General features: G+C 42.9%; 1 protein-coding gene across 1 annotated transcript; it reads left to right on the top strand.

Moving 5' to 3' along the window:
* The first annotated feature begins 1,348 nt into the window (after window positions 1-1,348).
* Window positions 1,349-17,876, top strand: igf1 (insulin-like growth factor 1). The gene is made up of 5 exons (XM_076722252.1): window positions 1,349-1,517; window positions 2,926-3,085; window positions 13,096-13,352; window positions 14,144-14,179; window positions 15,683-17,876. Exons 1-5 carry the CDS (start codon window positions 1,470-1,472, stop codon window positions 15,740-15,742), a joined length of 561 nt encoding a protein of 186 aa, XP_076578367.1. The 5' UTR covers window positions 1,349-1,469; the 3' UTR covers window positions 15,743-17,876.
* The last annotated feature ends 998 nt before the right edge of the window (window positions 17,877-18,874 follow it).

Genomic DNA, 18,874 nt, shown 5'->3' with positions numbered 1-18,874 from the left:
TTAGTTTCAGTGAAGTTTGGATGTGAGCTGCCTCTGTAACCTCTGTAGCCTGAGCGTGAATCAGCTGTCTGTGTCATGTGGGGACATTTGATCGTGCTTGGATTTTGACCCACTTTGCCAACGACCCTAACTGTTGCGTGTCTCCAGCCTCCCCGGTCCCCTTTGGATCCGACCTTGCTTGTGATGCACTTCTGCACACTGGCCGAGCATGCTGGGATACGTGCTGGTGTCCTGCTTTATGATTGGGTCGCCGCACTGATCTCATGTTTAGTGATTAGATCAGTGATGAATTCCCGTCCCTGCTGAAAACGAGTCTCTTTAAGCCCTCGCCTTGTGTGAAGCTGTGGTCTGCCATGGCTGCTTTTCCCCCTGTGACGCACCGGGCCTTGCTTTACCATGATGAAGGCGGGTGGCTCTGCACGAAGGGTGCCAGCAAGTGTGTATCAGTCCAGCTGTGAAGCATCCGACCTGGTAGTTTTCCCGAAGGAGGTCGCTGATATCTGAAATCTGAAAAACATGAAATACAGATCATCTTCATCGTAAAGTTGCGCGTTTCTCTTATGCGTTTCAGACCTTTTCCCCATCAGTCAGCTCATGAAACGTCATCAGATACCAATCACAGACGAACCTGCATCTGTTGACTCACTTTCAACACAGAAACCTGAAGATCTGCTTTATTTCTAACGAGAAATTCAAGCGACAGAGCGCAGAAAAGCAGCAAATCCTGCACAGAAGCACAAACTTTATAGGGAACTGGACTTCAAACGAGGCTTTCTGGTTAATTCTGCCTTATGTTTGCTCTCTTTTACTCCAGTTCACATATGCTTATTCTGTTTTATATTAGGTATTCAAGTGTGTATCAAGCTGGCGACTAAGTGGGAAAGTGTTTTTAATGATTTATTTTGGCGTTAATCAAATTAAACTTTGGCTCGAGGTGCTGCTGAATTACGCGGTGCCAAATTACGCACGACAACCAACAGTCACATCACAGCCTCCAGCTTGTCTTTAACGTCTCCTTCATGAGCTTTCAGCGCATAAAACCGTGTGTTGTGTGAGTGTGAGCTGCTGCTGGTGGGGCAGCACCGCTTTTTCTATCTTGATCTGAACTACTAACCAAGTCTTAGAGAGATCAAAATTCAATCCCGTTCTGAGAAAAAAAGAGAAATGACGTTATTTGAATATGTGCCCAAAATCCTTAATGAATAACTTAGGACGAGTAGGAGGCAAATGCTGCCCCAGCTGTTTCCTGTTGAAAATGTCTGTGTAATGTAGATAAATGTGAGGGATTTTCTCTCTAAATCCGTCTCCTGTTCGCTAAATCTCACTTCTCCAAAACGAGCCTGCGCAATGGAACAAAGTCGGAATATTGAGATGTGACATTGCCCGCATCTCATCCTCTTTCTCCCCGTTTTTAATGACTTCAAACAAGTTCATTTTCGCCGGGCTTTGTCTTGCGGAGACCCGTGGGGATGTCTAGCGCTCTTTCCTTTCAGTGGCATTTATGTGATGTCTTCAAGGTAACTTACCTGATTTCCTTTGACACTATAGATTATCACCTTCACTTGCTCACTATTTGCACAGAGCATCCTTGCCTAGTTTAAAAAAATAAAAGGGAATTTCTGCCGCTTATTTGCATTTTGCTGCTTTTAAATGCATGATTAATGTGGATTTATTCTGATTTTTAGCCTTTTTGTCCAGTTACTGAGCAACTGTCCTGCATGTCTTGGTGATTATTTTTCCCAACAGATAACAAGAGAATGTCCCTCATCTGCTTTAATTGACTTTTTTCTTTAGGAAATCTCGACGTGAATCGTGCATGAGCTTCGCCGCTCGGATGAATGGGTTTTCATCCTCAGCGCCTCTGTGCGCCCTGCGCTCTTTTTCACCAGAAAGTCCTAATGCAGCTCTGCAACTTTCAAAGTAATTACTGCTGAGTCTGCATTATTAAGCGCTAAATATCTAACCTGAGGCTGCGGGCTTAAGAGAGAGGAGAGCTTAACATGAAATACGTATGGGCGTCGGGACCGTGCGGTTGGGGTTGTGATGTAGATGGATAGTGTCCTGTGTTTATTCTTTTTATTATGTATATTTGGCCCACTCAGCTTCCTCGGCTGGGTTTGGCGGGAGAGCCGTTTTCCATCTCACAGTTTGGATCGGAAAGATCCCTGGCGCTTTTCGCATCTCTTATTCTGCTTTTTGAATTTTGAAGCACTTTTCGTTTAGTTGTGTGCGTAATAATGCGCTGACAGCTGTTTTTTTGGCACAGGGGGAAAACTGAAGCCTCATTACCAAGTGGCTCTTAACGATGGGTGTTTGAATCTCTTGAATTCATATGGATGGTTATTAACTAATGAGGACATACGCTGGGGCTGAGGGGCGAGATGATAAGGTGAAACGTGTGTTTTCAATTTGGACGCGCTCCGCTCGGTTGCGCACAGGCGCTCCAGAGCATCAGAGCTGGTCAGCCTCCTGTTTGACTGTTTGACTCTGGCACCAAGTGCAACTTTGGATTTAATACATTTTCCTCCACATCTCCAAAACCCTGTAAAGTTACCATCTGCGGCCACTGCCACTTATTTCCTTTTTTTTAAAACTTCCTCTTTTTTTTTTTTTTTTTTTTTTAGCAGAGCGAAAGCTTGAATTTAAGGACACAAGGCTTCAGTTTACTGGTTTCAGTCTTATCTGGGAAAATGTTTCGTGTTGCCATCACTGGTGTGCCAGCAGCTGTGACAACACTGCTGCTGAACAGTCAGCGGTGTGATATAGGAGCAATGACTTTAGAAGTGTGGCTTTTCATGCTTAAATGAGTGAAATGAAATGAAAACCTCTCTCTGGTGATGCTGCCTTTAACAGCGGTGGAAATGTTAAAGCTCTCTCTCTCTCTCTCTCTCTCTCTCTCTCTCTCTCTCTCTCTCTGTGCTGCAGAGTGCGATGTGCTGTATCTCCTGTAGCCACACCCTCTCACTACTGCTGTGCGTCCTCACCCTGACTCCGACGGCAACAGGGGCGGGCCCAGAGACCCTGTGCGGGGCGGAGCTGGTCGACACGCTGCAGTTTGTGTGTGGAGAGAGAGGCTTTTATTTCAGTAAGTGCACCTTTTTATTTATTCATAAAGGTTGGCTGTATCTGTCCCAGAGCTCTCCACCTCCAGCGAGCTCATAAATAAAAAAGCAGCCAGTTTGACATCTTGTCTTGACTTTCCCTGCATTAATGTTCCCTTTCTTCCTTCATTCATTCCTCCCTCCACTGTCACATCTTCCCTTTAAGTTCACATTCACGCCTGCACATTTGTTTTACTGCTGAGCTCTCAGTGATGGACGGGAGCCCAGCCTTCGAACAAGCAAACCTAAATGAAATATGGAATAATGATAAGTAACTGTATTGTTGGTGGCAAATTGCAGTTTTGCCCATGGGCAAAGGACTTTAAGTGGAATTTGGCTGACTATCTCTAAGAAAGAGGAGGGGTAGAAACTAAATGTTGCAGTGAAGTTTTTTCTTTTTTCCACCAGAGAAGGGAAAGCGACCCAAAGAAAACCCTCCACCACGAATCCAGGATTTAAATCTCCGATTTTTCCATTAAGGGTACAACCCAGCCCAGAACAGCACGGGATATATGGAGCTACCGAGGTTAGGTGCAATGTTCCACCGGCAGCCAGTCTTTCTCAGGACACGTATCCTGATCTTTCTGTCAGAGACGAACAGTGTGACTGTACATTAGCAGCACAGCTGGCTCAGACACTACAGAACTGAGGTTTATAACCTCATTATTCACATTTCTTTGGCTGACGTCCATCAATTAAGCCAATTTCCACCGAATCTCCTGGAGGAGCTTCATATCTCCCCAGAAGTCATTTTTTTATTTTTATAATAATTGATTGTCCCTCTTATTCCTGTACAGTTTTGACATAACAATCCATTATTAATGGTTTGGTCCGGTCCCAAAGTTATGAAAGATTTTCCACATGTGGTAGACTTTGTCAGCTGCCAATTTCAAAAAGAAAAGAAGATATAAGATTTCTGTGGGAAATCAGCAGCATCTATAGTGCATTTGCAGTTGTTCTCTTTTCCAGTAATTGATTGCTTTCACCTTAACCTGAACCTGGAGTGGTTTGTAGATACACCTTCTTGAGAACTTGGTGACTGATGGAAGATTAGGGGCCAGAAGGGGGGCAATCTTTGAATCCCAGCCTCAGTACAACAGGGGAACAGTGGTCAGGGTAAAGCAGTGCAAACCTAAAACCATTAAAAGCACAATATAGACAGATTAATTCTGTTGGTAGGATAATAACAGCCATGCTAGCAGTTCTGTGACGCTGACGCTGGTGCTTTGGGTTAAGTGTTAATGTGAGCATGCTTGCATACTCACAGTGCTAACCCGCTGACTTTGAGAAGGTTCTCATTCGCTATGTTCACCATCTTAGTTTAGCATGTTAGCATACTAGCATTCGCTAATTAGCACACAGTTGAAGTAAGTACAACTAAGGCTGATGGGAATGTCGTTAGTGCTGAAGGTATTACACAGACTCTCAAACCTTGAAAGTTTGACCTGATGATGGCGCTACAGGAAGATTTACACATTGTCACAATTCATCCAGAGGAGAGCAAATTTCGTGGAGACCCATCCGTTAGTTATCACAACGTTTCACACAAAACGTCATGGTGGCGCCAGAGCAAAAGTCAAGGATCACAGAAGTCGTTAGGATTTATCCTCCGCGGACCATGAATGTCTGTACAAATAATAATCCATCTAATACTTCAGTGTGGACCAACCGACCAAGTTTGCCATCCTTGGAGCTACACCACCAGCATGGCTAAAAACAATACAGACCATAAGTTATTAATAATTATGTACAGCAGACTTATCTGGAACTCATTCATTAACGGAAGCTTCTGCTGGATTACCGTCAGTATTGAGTCAGCCAGCTGACTCAACAGTGACAGTCCTACTGCTTCTATGAAAAAGCGATGGGCCTGATCTTTCATAACATTACTACACAAACAATTAATTATTTTCCCCACAACACCACCCAATAGTGACCACAGGCTTGGAATGTAAAATTGAACTGGTGGAGTTGCTGACAGTTTGCTGCTCGAATGCCCAACCTGTCGCCAACATGGCAGGAACTATCTACATCCCTTAGCTCAGCTTTATGCATTCTTCCAGGTGACCCAGTGAGGGTTGATCAATCAATGGCTTGAGACCTACAGTTGTAACACTCATAATCTGCTCGATCTGTGGCCATTTTAAAGCCCGCTCTGCAGTTTATACAGGGGTTTGATGGCCTTGTGTACCCTCTGCTCCCCATTTTGCTGGAAACTGCACTTATGTGCTCTTGATTGCCATCTCTGTCTGATTGGCTTCACAGTCCAGTTGTTTCATCAACTTCTGACTTCACTCCATCATCATCTTTCTTGGCAGATATGCGCTGGTGTTTGAAGCAACAAGTAGCCCCCGCAAAGATTTTGTTTGAATCTGAACTGCCCTCCTAAATGTCAGGACTTCATGTCTTTCTGAAGGGTTTTGAAGGGCTTTAAGCAAACCAGTGAACTGCCGTGCTGGGTAGAAGTCTTTGCTGATGATGATGCCTGTGCCTATGATACCTGCTACAGCCACCTGGTCGTGGTACCAACAATGGCATCCTTGCACAAGAGAGCTGAAGATGTGCTCCAGCATTAATGATGACGGCTCTCACGTCCAACACCTTTGCCAGACAGGAACATAAATACAGGCAGCACATGACAGTCGAAGGTGCTACGCGTGGTTCTACCATCCCAACCTCCATGCTGCATGTACCTTGTTCCATAAAGGGTGCACTTCTTCCTGGGACTGGATTTATCGTACATCATACAGAATTGTCTAGTGCAGAACTGGTTCATTCAAACTGATTTTGGTAGCGCTAACAGAGACTTTGCTTTATTTTAAAGGGAGATTCCACTAAATTGACCCCAAATTACAAATTTTCATACCCTTCCTGTCCAGTGAAAAACAATGCATCTCCAAATTTGGTGATATATGAGCACCTGTGGTGTTTCCTATACGTAGCTGGGTGTTGTTGCTGCATGTACATTGTAGAAATACTTTAATGGATCCTTCCAAAATGCCATCGAATGTAATCTGAGGTTTTCTGCAGAATCATCCAGGATCAACATTAAGTCTGGCAGTACAGTAGTGTCACCATGCACCTTGCTGCTGCTCCCCACCGTCCCACTGTCACATTCCTCCACCCCTGCATGCAGCTTTTCCAGAACCAGTCAACATCATTCTCTGCATCAGGCCTTTTGTATGGCATTTGCCAGAGAGTTGTTGGAAAGCCACCAAGCTGCTGCAAAGCTGCGAGTCTTGTTCGTCCAGATGCTGCTGGCAACACCCACCTGCTGTGAAGTGGTCATGACAGCCGGCTCGGTTGCCAGTTTTCTGCCAGTTAAGACTTTTTGGTCTTTGGATTCCCTCTACAGCAGCTCCTCACTTGTATAAATGACCATGTTCTCTTCACTTAGGCTGAGAGACAGCGGAACATCACGAATTACATGATCGAGTCTGGCTTATTAATAAATCATGCATCACATTTAGCATCTATATGATACATGGCTCATATCTGTAACACCACCAATACTTTTTCCTTACTTTCTTACATGATGATTGCAATTTAATTTTCTTCCCCCAAAATTAAGATCAATGGTAAATCCCATCTTAATGATTCATATCTCAGCTTGAAGGTCTGTCCCAAAAAGTGTCTGCAGCTGTAATTTAAAGTTGATGAAATGTTTCAGATTTTGACAAGGTATGAGGTTGACCAGAGATTGGATGATGTGAGAGTGTTGGCTACTAGATAGCAGTGTTTTACCACAGCTTTGTAAAGGTTTCTCACAGGCTATAGAAGTATAGCACCACTGTCCACATTCATCTCATGAGAAAGTGTTGAATGGAGGCCAAAGTAACTTACGAGTCCTCATGCAGGATATACTTCTTAAGCAGGAACAGACCTTTCTGTGGTACAGGGAATGTATTTGTCTTTCCTGCATTACCTTACACTGTGCAGTCACTGAACTGCACAGCGTCCATCTATCAATGCCACATTTTCCTGTGTTGAAAAAGAGGTGTATTTCACGAACACTCCATCCTTTTTTTGAAAAGACGATGAGGTTAGAGCAGCAGGGTGCTGTGCCTTGGAAAATATGCTGCTCCCTGTCTTCCTCTGTTTCTCTCGCTCTCTCATATTCTCGCTGTCATTCCTTTTCCTTCCCCTCTCCGCCGGTCGCCACATGTACCAGTGGCTGTTTGTGTAAAATATCTGGAGAATCCATTTGGGTTCTGTTGTATATAGGACCCGGCAGCGTAACAGCTTGGCCAAAGGAGGCGCGCTCCTTTCCCTGAACTCTTCCCCTCCGGTCTGGCCGTGTTGAACTTGGCAGCCCTCTGATTGATAATGTGTCCATAGATGGTGTTGCAACGACAGTGGGCTTTCTGTGTTCAGAGCGCTTTTGCCAATCCACCTTACACATGTCACCAGTAAAGTAGCACACTTGCATTTTAAGACTACAGATTTCCTACCCTGACAGAAATGCTAAATACTAGTTGGTGGAAATTCTTTTTTTTTTTTTTAGGTAATGAAACAAACTGTGGTCTATGAAACAGAAAAAAAAAAAAAATCCACAAACGTAGTCAGTTTTTCCAATTATTAGCCTGACCTAGAAATCCTCAGTTGTCTTTGTAATGCTTTACCAGGCAGGACCGTGGGGTGATTTCACTGCGATGTTCATTCCATGAATCAGATCTGTTATGGGATTTTTTTGGCTAAAGTGTGAGTGCTAAGTGGCTCCCTGTCATAAGTCACTTCATATTTTATCAGTTCATGCTAAAATATTCACACTTATTCTCGAGTGAGTGTGAGAAACATAATCTTACTGCTGATTTCTGCGAAATGAATGATACGCAGAATCTCTTGAATAACATTAAATGGAAGAACCAATCGTTTTTGGCCGAGGGCTAATTGTTAGTACACAGAGTTCTAATAAAACAGAACAGCCAAATATGAAAAGTGGTAATTTTTTAAGTGTTTTGGCTCGTGCGAATGGCATGTGACTTGGAAAGAAGAGGGGAAATAGCTTTTAGCAGCCATTGATGAGACTTCCTCCTCAGTGTTTGTCCCTGTCAATTTTATTCAAAGCTACTGGAGCTGGAGAAAGAGGTAGAATGTGCAAACCGCACGTCACATACATGCACACACATGCACACACTCAAACACACACTTTGCGAGGCCTTGTCCCTCAGCAGCAGGGGATTATGCGGATTACAGGATGATCAGGACACCCCCCCCCCCCCAGTTTTACACTGGACCTGAACACACAGCGGAAGGCACTGAGATCTGAAGAAAGACTTCCTGTGTCCTCTCCATCACCGAGAGAAAGGTGTCGTTTTCCAATTAAGACCTGAACTGCAAATCTCTGACCCTTCTGTGAATTACTGCGAAGCGTAACAAAGAGGCATTTCATGAAAAGGACAGGCGGGCGTCCTCCAGATTTAGATCTGTACATTAGGAGAAGCTGAGACACGAGGGATTTGAGGACACTCTGGGACTAAACAGTGCTTTAACTTTGAAACCCTTCATCGCTTTAATCCAGTCACTAAATGTTGGACCTCTACAAAGGAAACGAGGATATATCGGGTTGCATTAGGGCAGAGATCACCAAGATTCACAGTTGATATCCTGGACCTCTCCCGCATCCTTTCTTCTTTACCTTAGGTGGTCTCATAAATTGTCTTTCATTTCACATTCCAACTGTAACTGTAACAAGTCGCTTAACTAACCTCAGACCTTTGATTTTACCTTCATCAGGGAAAATTCGTAGAGAAAGAAACGTCTTTAATAAAGTGAATACATGCGACCAACAACTGGTCCCTTCACAATCAGGAGTTTTTGATCCTATTGTCAGTAAGACTTTATTTAGGGTTTTTTGTATTATTTCCAATGGTAGCTGATAAATTATTATACATAGCTTCACCAACTTATTAAATCATTATTAAATCACTACCATACATTCAGAATCTGTCTAAAAACCTGTCGCCCTCTAAAGAAAGTACGCTCAATAAATCCATTTTGATCGATACTGATAACAGCTCCAGTGTCAGTGGCTTTGAATCAGATTCTAACGTCACAGCACAGAACACTTTGCTCAAACCAAACTCTTTGTGGTACCAGTGATAAAGAGATAGTTTCCAGTACTTTAGCTGCTCTTATAGTCCCGGCCCAGCCATAAACTGCCTGACACTTTGCAGGAAGAGCAGTGCACAGGCTCCAAGAATCCACTAGTTTTTATTGACCATGACCAAGCTGTAAAACTCAGATGCTTTCTGTGCCACTCTGGAATGGGGGAATCCAGCCATCTCTCTCCAGTGCCAGTCCTTAGAGGAATGAACACGATGTGCGCTGAAGCTGTCAAACACCAAACCAAAGATGTTTGCTGGCATCAGATGAAACAATTCATCTAAACTATACTCGACAGATTGAAGACAGTTGGTTCTATCGCATAGTTTTCTGTAAAGAAGGACGCTGGCTGATTGACAGCTAACGTAAATCGTTAAAATTAATACTCTTTATAGCATAAAGGTTCTGAAAAGTTCATAGGCTGCTCGTTCGTGGAGGACGGCACCTGCAGTCAGCTTGGATTCACTAAAGATACAATTTATTCCAAAGGCGACTGAGAGTTACGGAAAAAAAAGGAAATATGCCAGAACATATCAAAACATCCATAGAAACGTCTCAAACCACTTCTGCAGCATAAATACAGCCTCCTCATTCATTTCAATGAGACCTCTGTGAGAGCTCCGGAAAGAAAAACGCAAGGTCGTCCAGCAAAAAGTGTTTACCTGACATCATCCGACAAGGTGCTGCGCGGCAATTTGGTCAGTCAAATACATGCATGTGCACATCCTATTAATCTGAAGCGTGAATGGGGTGCTTCTACCTCACATCGCTGAGATGTAAGATCGAACAATTGTCTCCATGATGTTTCTGAAGTTGTAAAAACCCTACAGTGCAAGTCAATATCAGGAGTACTCTACTAATTTACCCACAAAGGGTTTTATACAACTTTTTTTCACATATGCAGTAGGACAACCCAAGACCTTTAAACACACTGACGCGTAAAATAGTTTAGCTGTTTCCAGTCTCAGCACCAGTTATTCACTTCACTTCACATCCATGAATCTGCATGTTTTGGATCTTCTAAACAAGCATCACTTCACCAGTAGAGACACAGTCAGACACAGGAACGGCAAAGAGCATTCAGTCAGAGTTCGCACACTTTCTAATCTGAGCTTCATCAACATGTGCGATCCCTGCGTCCTCCACCCACAGTCGGTTTCATACAGCAGAGGGCTGCGAGGCAGGACCCACTGGCAGAAAAGGTTGTTTACCCTTATTTGTTTAACAACAGTCACAGAAACAACTCTTTGTTTATGAGGGATTACAGCAGCTATCCATGGAATTGAAGCATTTAAAACCTTCCAAAGCTTTTAGACCTGATTATTATATGCGTGTTTTTCCCCAACCTGCCCGAGCTGATTATCCTACATGTTACAACCGGTGCCAGCTGATTTTTCTCTCCCTTCCAGCTGTTTGTGCAGCAGGGTTGCAAGCTATTTTCAGAATAATAGCGGATGTTAATTTGCAAGGCTTTATTGGGATGGATTGAAAAACAGGCCAGGCAACAAGGCACGGCCCCTCTTTTGGCTTTCAGCAGCCATTATATAATCGCCAGCCAGGGCTCAATGTCATATTTCTCTCTTTCTAAATGTCTTGACATCAGGTGTTAATGTAGCAGCCAAGGCTGGTCCCACTGAAACACGCTGCAGGGGAATACCACACTCTGTTTGCACAGATGACTGAAGGACTGCAAAGAAAGAATTACATAAACAGTGAAAAAGTCGCAGCTGTCAATAAATTAGCATTTCAAGTTAGCACAATGCAAATGTCAAAAAGCTAAAATAAGAGTTTTCGTTATCTCCAGATTTCTTTTAGCACATCCATTTTTGGCAGGTGGAGATCTGGATAAATCCAGTTCTTGTGTTCCCTAAATAATGCAGGTGCACAGTGTATTTTTAGCATCATTCTACCTGATGTGCAACATGAAAGCCTCTCGATTGCCTCCCCCCCCCCATTTTCCTCCCTCTCATTCACACCTCCGTTATCTTCCACTCTGCTTTGTGTCTGGGGGTCTGAGGAGAAAGATGCTTATGTTTCTGAATGAAAGCTGCTCTCAATCCAAAACAACATTGTCAGGACAAGGCAGACAGAAAGCAGCAGTTAATGCACTTTGTCAGCACTGGCAGGCTTCTGAGCCAAGAGCTATTAACTCTGAGAGGGAAAGGCATTTCCTCCTTGTAAATGCCATATTAAATTATTATTATTTTATTTGGTAACAGGGAAAAGCCCATCAGGGCTATATTGCTGAAGGTGAGCAGGGAATTGTAAATGGATAGCCAGAGTTTTTCTAAAGGCCACCAAAAGAGGGTGGGCTTTGGGGGGTGAGGCAGTTGAAATAGGAAGTGAGTATTGGCGTCATGGTAACTCAGTGTGATCATGAGTCAAAGCCGAGTGTCACACCTTTAGATAACATTTTACTAACACATGATACAATGTAGACTACAGCAGAATTCCATCACCTGCACTGGCCTTCAACTTACGCCTGTATCTTGGCATTAAAGGTGCATCCCGCCACTGTCTTTAGCATCCATGTCCTATAAGATAGGCTCCATTGTGCCAAATGAAAATGTGAATGAACAGTGCAACGTAGCCAACTGGGGTGCGGCCTCAAGCCTGCCTGGCTGTTCCTGCAGGTTGATCGGGCCCAGAGGGCTTGTGGTTTGGCCTCGCTGGACGGGCCTCTGTGTAAAAGATACCTGGGCCAAAATGGCTGACCGTGATATTCTCCACGTTGAGGTGACGGCGGCCCCCGTTTTACAGCGAAGCAGCTGCCAAAAGGGGTCCATAGTGTGCAATCTGATACACTGTAAATTTTACACGGAAGAAATCCATGTCATTAAGGAATCAGACCCATGACCCGGCCATTATCACTGCTTGTATTACAAGCGTAGCGTCTGGCCACCAGCCAGGATTTGCTTGATTAATTCAGATCTGATAATTCATAACAGATATAAAGAATTGAAGGGGGGTAAAAAGAAGTGAGTGTTCTCGCTGTCGACTGCCGGTTGCAGATTTTATCAGCTGTAGATAGCTAGCTAATTAATTAGCAGTGCCATATGTTAATTAAAAACACTACCTTTGGCTAGCTTTTTGTGTTTACATGATATCTTAAAGACTGGAGCTAATGCTGCATGTTCCAGGCTAAAAGTCTGCATCCTTAACCGGTTTATCAAATATGCGACATGGAAATTAGGACACAGTGTTGAACATAAGGTTATTTAGCTGCTTAGCTTACATATTAGGACAAGCAAGACAGAGGTTAGATTTTTTTGTTTATTATACATATCCTCAAAAAGTAAAATTGGGCATTTTAATACGGGGGTCTATGGGAATGATTCACCTTTGGAGCCAGCTTCAAGCGGCCATTCGAGGAACTGTAGTTTTTGGATTTCCACCTTGGCTTCATCTTTTAGCCCCAGAGCTTACCGCTCCAGGCGGGACAGAGTAGCTAGCGTTGTTAACGCTAATATAGGCTAGTAGCCTCATTCTTTTCAACCCTCTCCAGGATTCTCCCCCATTTTAACCGTCTTTCTGACTGTCCTCCCATTTAAATATGGTATTTTCATGTAATAATGCAGCGATATTCATAGCATTTCACCTTCACCCAGGTGTCTAACTCTGACCCCCCCCAACTGCAATTGTTGCACTTAATGTAGGAGCTAGTTAACAGTCCTTGTTGCTCTGATATTTTAAAGCAAGTGGTTGCTTACTGGTGATTTTAGGATTCACTGTGTGTACGCTTGTCTAAATGTAAGGGGTATGTGGACAGTGGTAAGGGTGATGGGACAGCACAATGCTTCAACGCTCAATGCCTCAGTTTATTAAGATTTAGCAGTAATGTTGCTGTCTCTTCAGTTATCTGACTTCTCCCACTGTTCTTCTCAAACAGGTAAACCAACAGGCTATGGCCCCAATGCACGGCGGTCACGTGGCATTGTGGATGAGTGCTGCTTCCAAAGCTGTGAGCTGCGGCGCCTGGAGATGTACTGTGCACCTGCCAAGACTAGCAAGGCTGCTCGCTCTGTGCGTGCACAGCGCCACACAGACATGCCAAGAGCACCTAAGGTTAGTACCGCAGGGCACAAAGTGGACAAGGGCACAGAGCGTAGGACAGCACAGCAGCCAGACAAGACAAAAAACAAGAAGGTGAGCACAGCACCGAACAGATACACTCTTAAAAAAAGGTTTTCTCATCAGGAAATGTGGAAGAAAAAGAGACTACGACTCATGTTTTGGTAGCTGCTGTCAGAGCGTGCACGCATAGTATAGATGAGAACCTTGACACCACTCTCATATCTGGCACTAAGTATGAAATGACATCAAACAGATGGTTACCTTAGCTTAGCATAAAGACCGGAAACAGGGGGATCAGCCAGCTTAGCTCTGGCCAAAGATGCCCAGCCAAGAAATATCCTCACACATAACCACCTGCTAAACTACAAATTATACTTTTTTGTTGTTATTAGGAGTAGAAAAAAAAGAAGAAGGAGGCCTGAGGGCTGAAATTTCATCCTAATAAAAGAGAAATGCATATGGAGCCAGAATGTGCAACACCTTTTTCCTACTCTCATGTCTGCTTCCAGTGATCAGCACCTCACTATAACTCTTAGTGTGAGTTGCTTTTCTATTATATTCTGTACATATTAAACAGAAAAGATGTGTGAAACAGTGAGCTTCAGGTGTGAGAAGGTAGAGGACTAGCTGTTTCCTCCCGTTTCCAGTCATTATGCTGAGCTAATAGCGAACCGACTGCTGCCTGAAGTTACATACTCAGCATCCAGGCATGAACGTGGTCTGAAACTTCTCATCTCGTTAAGCGCATTTTTCAAATTGTGGTACTGTTACTTTAAGGGGTCAGTAGGTTCAAGTTCAAGCATCTTACTGTGGCAAGAGAAATTAATCCATCCAACTTAAGTGGCTTCATTTTCCTCCCACAGAGACCTTTACCTGGACATAGTCATTCATCCTTCAAGGTATGCATGCCAGTGGATACTTCTCATCTAATTTTATTATTTTTATTATGTCATTTAAATGTCTGTATCATACAGTCACCATCCTCAAAAGCAGAATGAGAGGGAGTCATTCAAACAATCTTAGCTCTGAAATCTTAATCTCTTGGCCAAAGAAAGAAAGCGTGAGGTCTAAATGCAGACTCTGTTTCATCCTTGAGTTGCCAACCTGCAGGAGAGTGTGATCCTTTTAAGATTTGACCGTGTGCTTTTTACCCTTCTCTCAAAAAAGAAAACCATTAGCAAGAGAAGGAACTAAGTGGTTTTTGTGGTAGACCCAGTGGCACTCCCACTCCCCAGGCAGAATCTCCACTCTCCTACTGTACATTATGTGCTGAAATTCTGGTGTCTCACCGTAACAGACTGACACATGCAAGGTCCAGAAATGAAGCATGTGTCTACGTGTGCACTGGCTTCCACATCACTCATCTGTTCATTAATTTGTGGATTGTGGTGCACTTTGAACGGTGGCATTGCTGTATGAATGGGTCGTCTTGTTTCTGTATGAATTACCTTCAAAAGATTACATTTGTGGACATATTTGTGGAAACACCTTGAGCTTCAGGTGTGTGGGTGGGTGGTTTACTTGCCAGTGGTTAACATCCAGCGTTGCTAGGAGATGCATAGTTAGCATGTCTGTAACGTAGCTTATGAACGTTTTTGGAAGATGTTTTTTCCCTCTTTTCAACAAACCCACATAATGTGCAGACGGTTAGAGATTTAAGACATCTGTCCCTTTACAACATTAAACATTTAAGAGGACCCATCATGCTATACAGTTTGTTTTTAACCTGAAAGTGGAAGCTAGCAAGCTAGGCGAACCCAGCTTCAGCCTAGCTTGCTAACTACCAATGATTCCCACTTGACGTTACTTTTTTGTTCATGCCATTTCAAACCCAGTAAGTGCCATCGGCGACTTAGGACATCTGTTCCTTTACAACATTCAGCTTTTTGGGGTTAGTAGCCTAGGTTGCTAATGTTAGCAGTGTGACTTCAACACCTGCTGATTGGCAGCTCCCCTCAGTGTTATGCTTGACCCTGCAATTCAGATACAACAAGGAAAAATGCATGGAGTGCTCTGCCATTTTTTTTGATTAAAAAGTCGAAGGCAGAAACCTGTGTACCAGCAGCCCCTCCCACTTTTTGTGCCCGCCCACACAGATCTTGCACCAACCAAATTACTTAATAAAGACAACCTAAATTCTTTTTTTCCTAATTACAATTTTGACCAAATTTTTACTCAAGTCCAATCCACCACCAAGGGTATTCCAATTTCTTTGCATGCTTGAATTTTAATTTCAGTTTGACTTTAATAAAGCGATTACCTCCATTTTATTTTCACCATCCAAAGAGCAGCTTTGTTTTTATGGGCACAGATGTAGATTTCACACCCGAAGCTTGCTCACTTTATCCTGCACCTGCTGTATCCCAGCTATTCATCTAAAATGTGTTTCTCTTTTGTTGCAGGAAGTGCATCAGAAAAACTCAAGTCGAGGCAACACGGGGGGCAGAAATTACAGAATGTAGGGAAGGAGCGAATGGACAAATGCCCAGCGACTTGGGAAGAGAGAAGGGAGTGGCCTTACCTGGTACCCCTGTGGAATGGTTCACTGTAAAACAAAACAAAGAGGAGGCTAACAATGGTCTGAAAAGTTCTTCAAAATGATTGAAACCTGAGCGCTAAGTGGTGTTTAAAGGTTTGATGAGGGATCTTGTGATTATTTTATACACTGCACCATTCCATATCGGGAGGAATTCTTTGTTAATGCAATGTAACAGACTAGATTAGCTGCTGAGACACGAACAAGAGCTTATTATACCTCCATGTGTGAGCTGCAGCATCCCTGGGCTCCAGGAAAGGTGGGAACGGATCTGGGCTTCAGCCAGTCAGAGAGTGGCAGGCTGCGTTTGAGAATGAGTGGTTCATCCTGTCTATTGAACTTTGCGAGGTAAATCCTTTTACTTTGAGAGAGTGGATTCATTCACTCTTTTGGCAAGACAGGATACGTTGTCACCGGTCATATATAGCAGTTACTACCCCAGTTAAAATCTGATTATATTACCTTCAGAGTTTGTTTTCATGCACCAAGCATTACTGAGGACATTTTTAATAAGTAAAAACAAGGTTTGCTTTAAAGCACAAAGACCAGGCGGTTCATAATCAGACTTAAAACATTGTTGTAGTTATTTTACCTTGAGCTCAAGTCAAATCCCTACTTATCATTGACTGAAGGCAGTGTTCTTCTGTATAAGTGGAGTCCCTTGAAGGTTTGAGTCCAATCCAAATCCCTTCTAAGCCTCAGGAAGTGTTGAGAACCTGAGGTCTGAGTCTACAATCCAAACACTTCTACAACAACAGATGAAGCACCATTAGAGGGGATTTTAAGGAACAGTGGGTACTACAAAAACAAGATTGTGCTTTTCCCTGTTTTCAAAAACAGAGAATCAAATTAACCAGAAGCTAAATTGAATCAAAGTTTCTTGGCCAGTCATTGCATGGTGCTTGTTTGGTTGTCAGAAATGGGTCATTCAGTGGATTCAAAGTGCATTTGGCATAAGTCAGTGGAATAAGTCAAATAGCGACAATCAGGCAAAATGTTTGTCGTCTGCATCCTTTTCACATGTCACCACCGTTGCCAAATCAGATTTTTGTCAACCATCCAGTCACCAGTGATCAACATTTGAGTCCGAGTGGAGGCCTGCGTTCAAGGTTACACGCAAGTCATGAAAGTTTAGTCAAAGCAAGTCAACAAGCGCTCTAAGAGACCCACGAGTTTCAACTAGAGTAAAACCTTTATTCTTGTTCTGTTGAAGAACTAACAATATGTTCCCAAGTCTGTCAACGCCGAAGTTTAAAGCAAAAGACAGAGAGGCTCTAACAATAGCCACATAGATATGAAGTTTAATGATTGATCGATCTTGGCTTGTTATATTTTGTTAGTTTAGGGAGGCCGAGAACTTTGCTACTTCAGTTGTCGCTCGGACTGCATTACCTGCCATCATGGCGAGAGTACGACAAAATTCCAAAGGATCTACTGCAAAGTCCACCAAAAACACCCAAGCAGATTATATGATTTGGTTGCTATTGCAAACCAAAATGACAAGTCCTCCTGGAGACGTGCAATACGGCACACATATAAAAGTACACAAACACACATACAAAGCACGCACAGTGTAAATGAGAGTTGTGTAAGTTTGTGAGCAAGGGTCAAGCACACACAAACAGTTCTGAGAAGTCCTTGCATGAGGACTGACATTCATGGATGTTTGTTCAAGCCTCCATGTGGATTGACAGTCATTTTATCTCACAAACCGCCCAAGACATCTCATCTCTGGCTCTGCCTCCTCTGCCTGTGTATAATCAAACAGTACTCCCATTTATGTTAACCTATGCATTACTATCATTCATTGTACATGATGGTTTCATATAACAAAACTGTATTAAGAATCCTATCCACTGTATAATGGTGCTATTTTGTAGTTTGTTACTTGCAAGAGATGGCTAAGACAGACAGATGGCAGGGCTTACATTGGAGGTCTTCCCTTTTGCACAGCCTTGTGGCCACCATTTTAATAGTGTTTTTATTTGTAAGCTGTTTCAATAAGGTAGTAGTGTAAGCGAGTAAATGTATCTGTGTGAAATCTGTGAATGCATGGAGATAAAAAAAAAAAAAGTCAATACCATGTTGTGGTCCCAAGAAGGCAAAATGCTATTTTTTCTACTGTTTTTGAATTATTTTCTCAATATAGATCCCTTATGCCAAATAACTTGACAAAAGTACTGTGAACTGTGATTCTTCCAATTGTATTGAGATTGTTAAAATTCATGGCGTGCTTTTGTCTGTCCTGAGATGTGTGTCTACATGCACTTCACTGGAAGCCAAGGTATTGAAAACACTTAACGCGAGACTACGTAACCTTTGCTGAACAGTGTCCTAGTGGGGCTACAAGTGGTAATTCCAGGATAACGGCATATAAAATCTGCCTTCATTTCCCAAGATTCTCTTGAGTCAGACAGCATAATGTAATGGAAGCACAAATAGAAAAGAGCCAAAGTAATCAAATTTACTCATTCATGTCACACAGTGTCTATCTTAAAGGAATGATTCAGAATTTTTGGAAATATGCATCTTCATTTTCGTATCCTTCCATTAAATACGAAGCTCAAACCAACAGCCAGTTAACTTAGCTTAGCTCAGTCACCTATGCTGGCTTCAAAGTTAGCAAATTCCGCTTACGAGCACCTCTGAAGCTCAGAAACTAACATTAAGAAGTGACCCCATATAACCATGTACTGTTGTATTTACACCTAAAATAAATAAATAAATAAAAAGTTAAATTAAATAAAGGACATGTGTGCGTTAATGTGTGAGCTTTAGAGGTGCTGGTGCAGTGGAATTTATTCTCCTTGGATGGCGAAGGCATCTGATTGACTTCCCTTGATAATCTTACCCTCACCCTTACCGATCATCTCTTCTCAAACCTAAACCTAACGAACCCAACCAACAAAGGCAACAGGTACAAGCCAATCAGAGGCAGTGTAGGGTAGGTCATGCCTCTGCCATCCTATGAAAAAAAAAAAGAAATCACTTTGGGCAGAGCCAAGCTAGCCGTTTACCGTTATTCTCATCCAACCCTTGGCAATGCAAAATAAGCATA

Source organism: Chaetodon auriga, chromosome 22 (assembly GCF_051107435.1).
Source record: "Chaetodon auriga isolate fChaAug3 chromosome 22, fChaAug3.hap1, whole genome shotgun sequence".
Classification (NCBI taxonomy): Eukaryota; Metazoa; Chordata; class Actinopteri; order Chaetodontiformes; family Chaetodontidae; genus Chaetodon; species Chaetodon auriga.
Note: the sequence above shows the minus strand (reverse complement) of the source record. Positions and strands in the feature narration are given on the sequence as shown.

Coding starts and splice junctions, on each gene's coding strand:
- igf1 (XM_076722252.1), top strand. CDS start 1,470: ATGTCTAGCGCTCTTTCCTTTCAGTGGCATTTATGTGATGTCTTCAAG. Junction 1,518..2,925: donor ATTTATGTGATGTCTTCAAG/GTAACTTACCTG, acceptor TCTGTGCTGCAG/AGTGCGATGTGCTGTATCTC. Junction 14,180..15,682: donor ATAGTCATTCATCCTTCAAG/GTATGCATGCCA, acceptor CTTTTGTTGCAG/GAAGTGCATCAGAAAAACTC.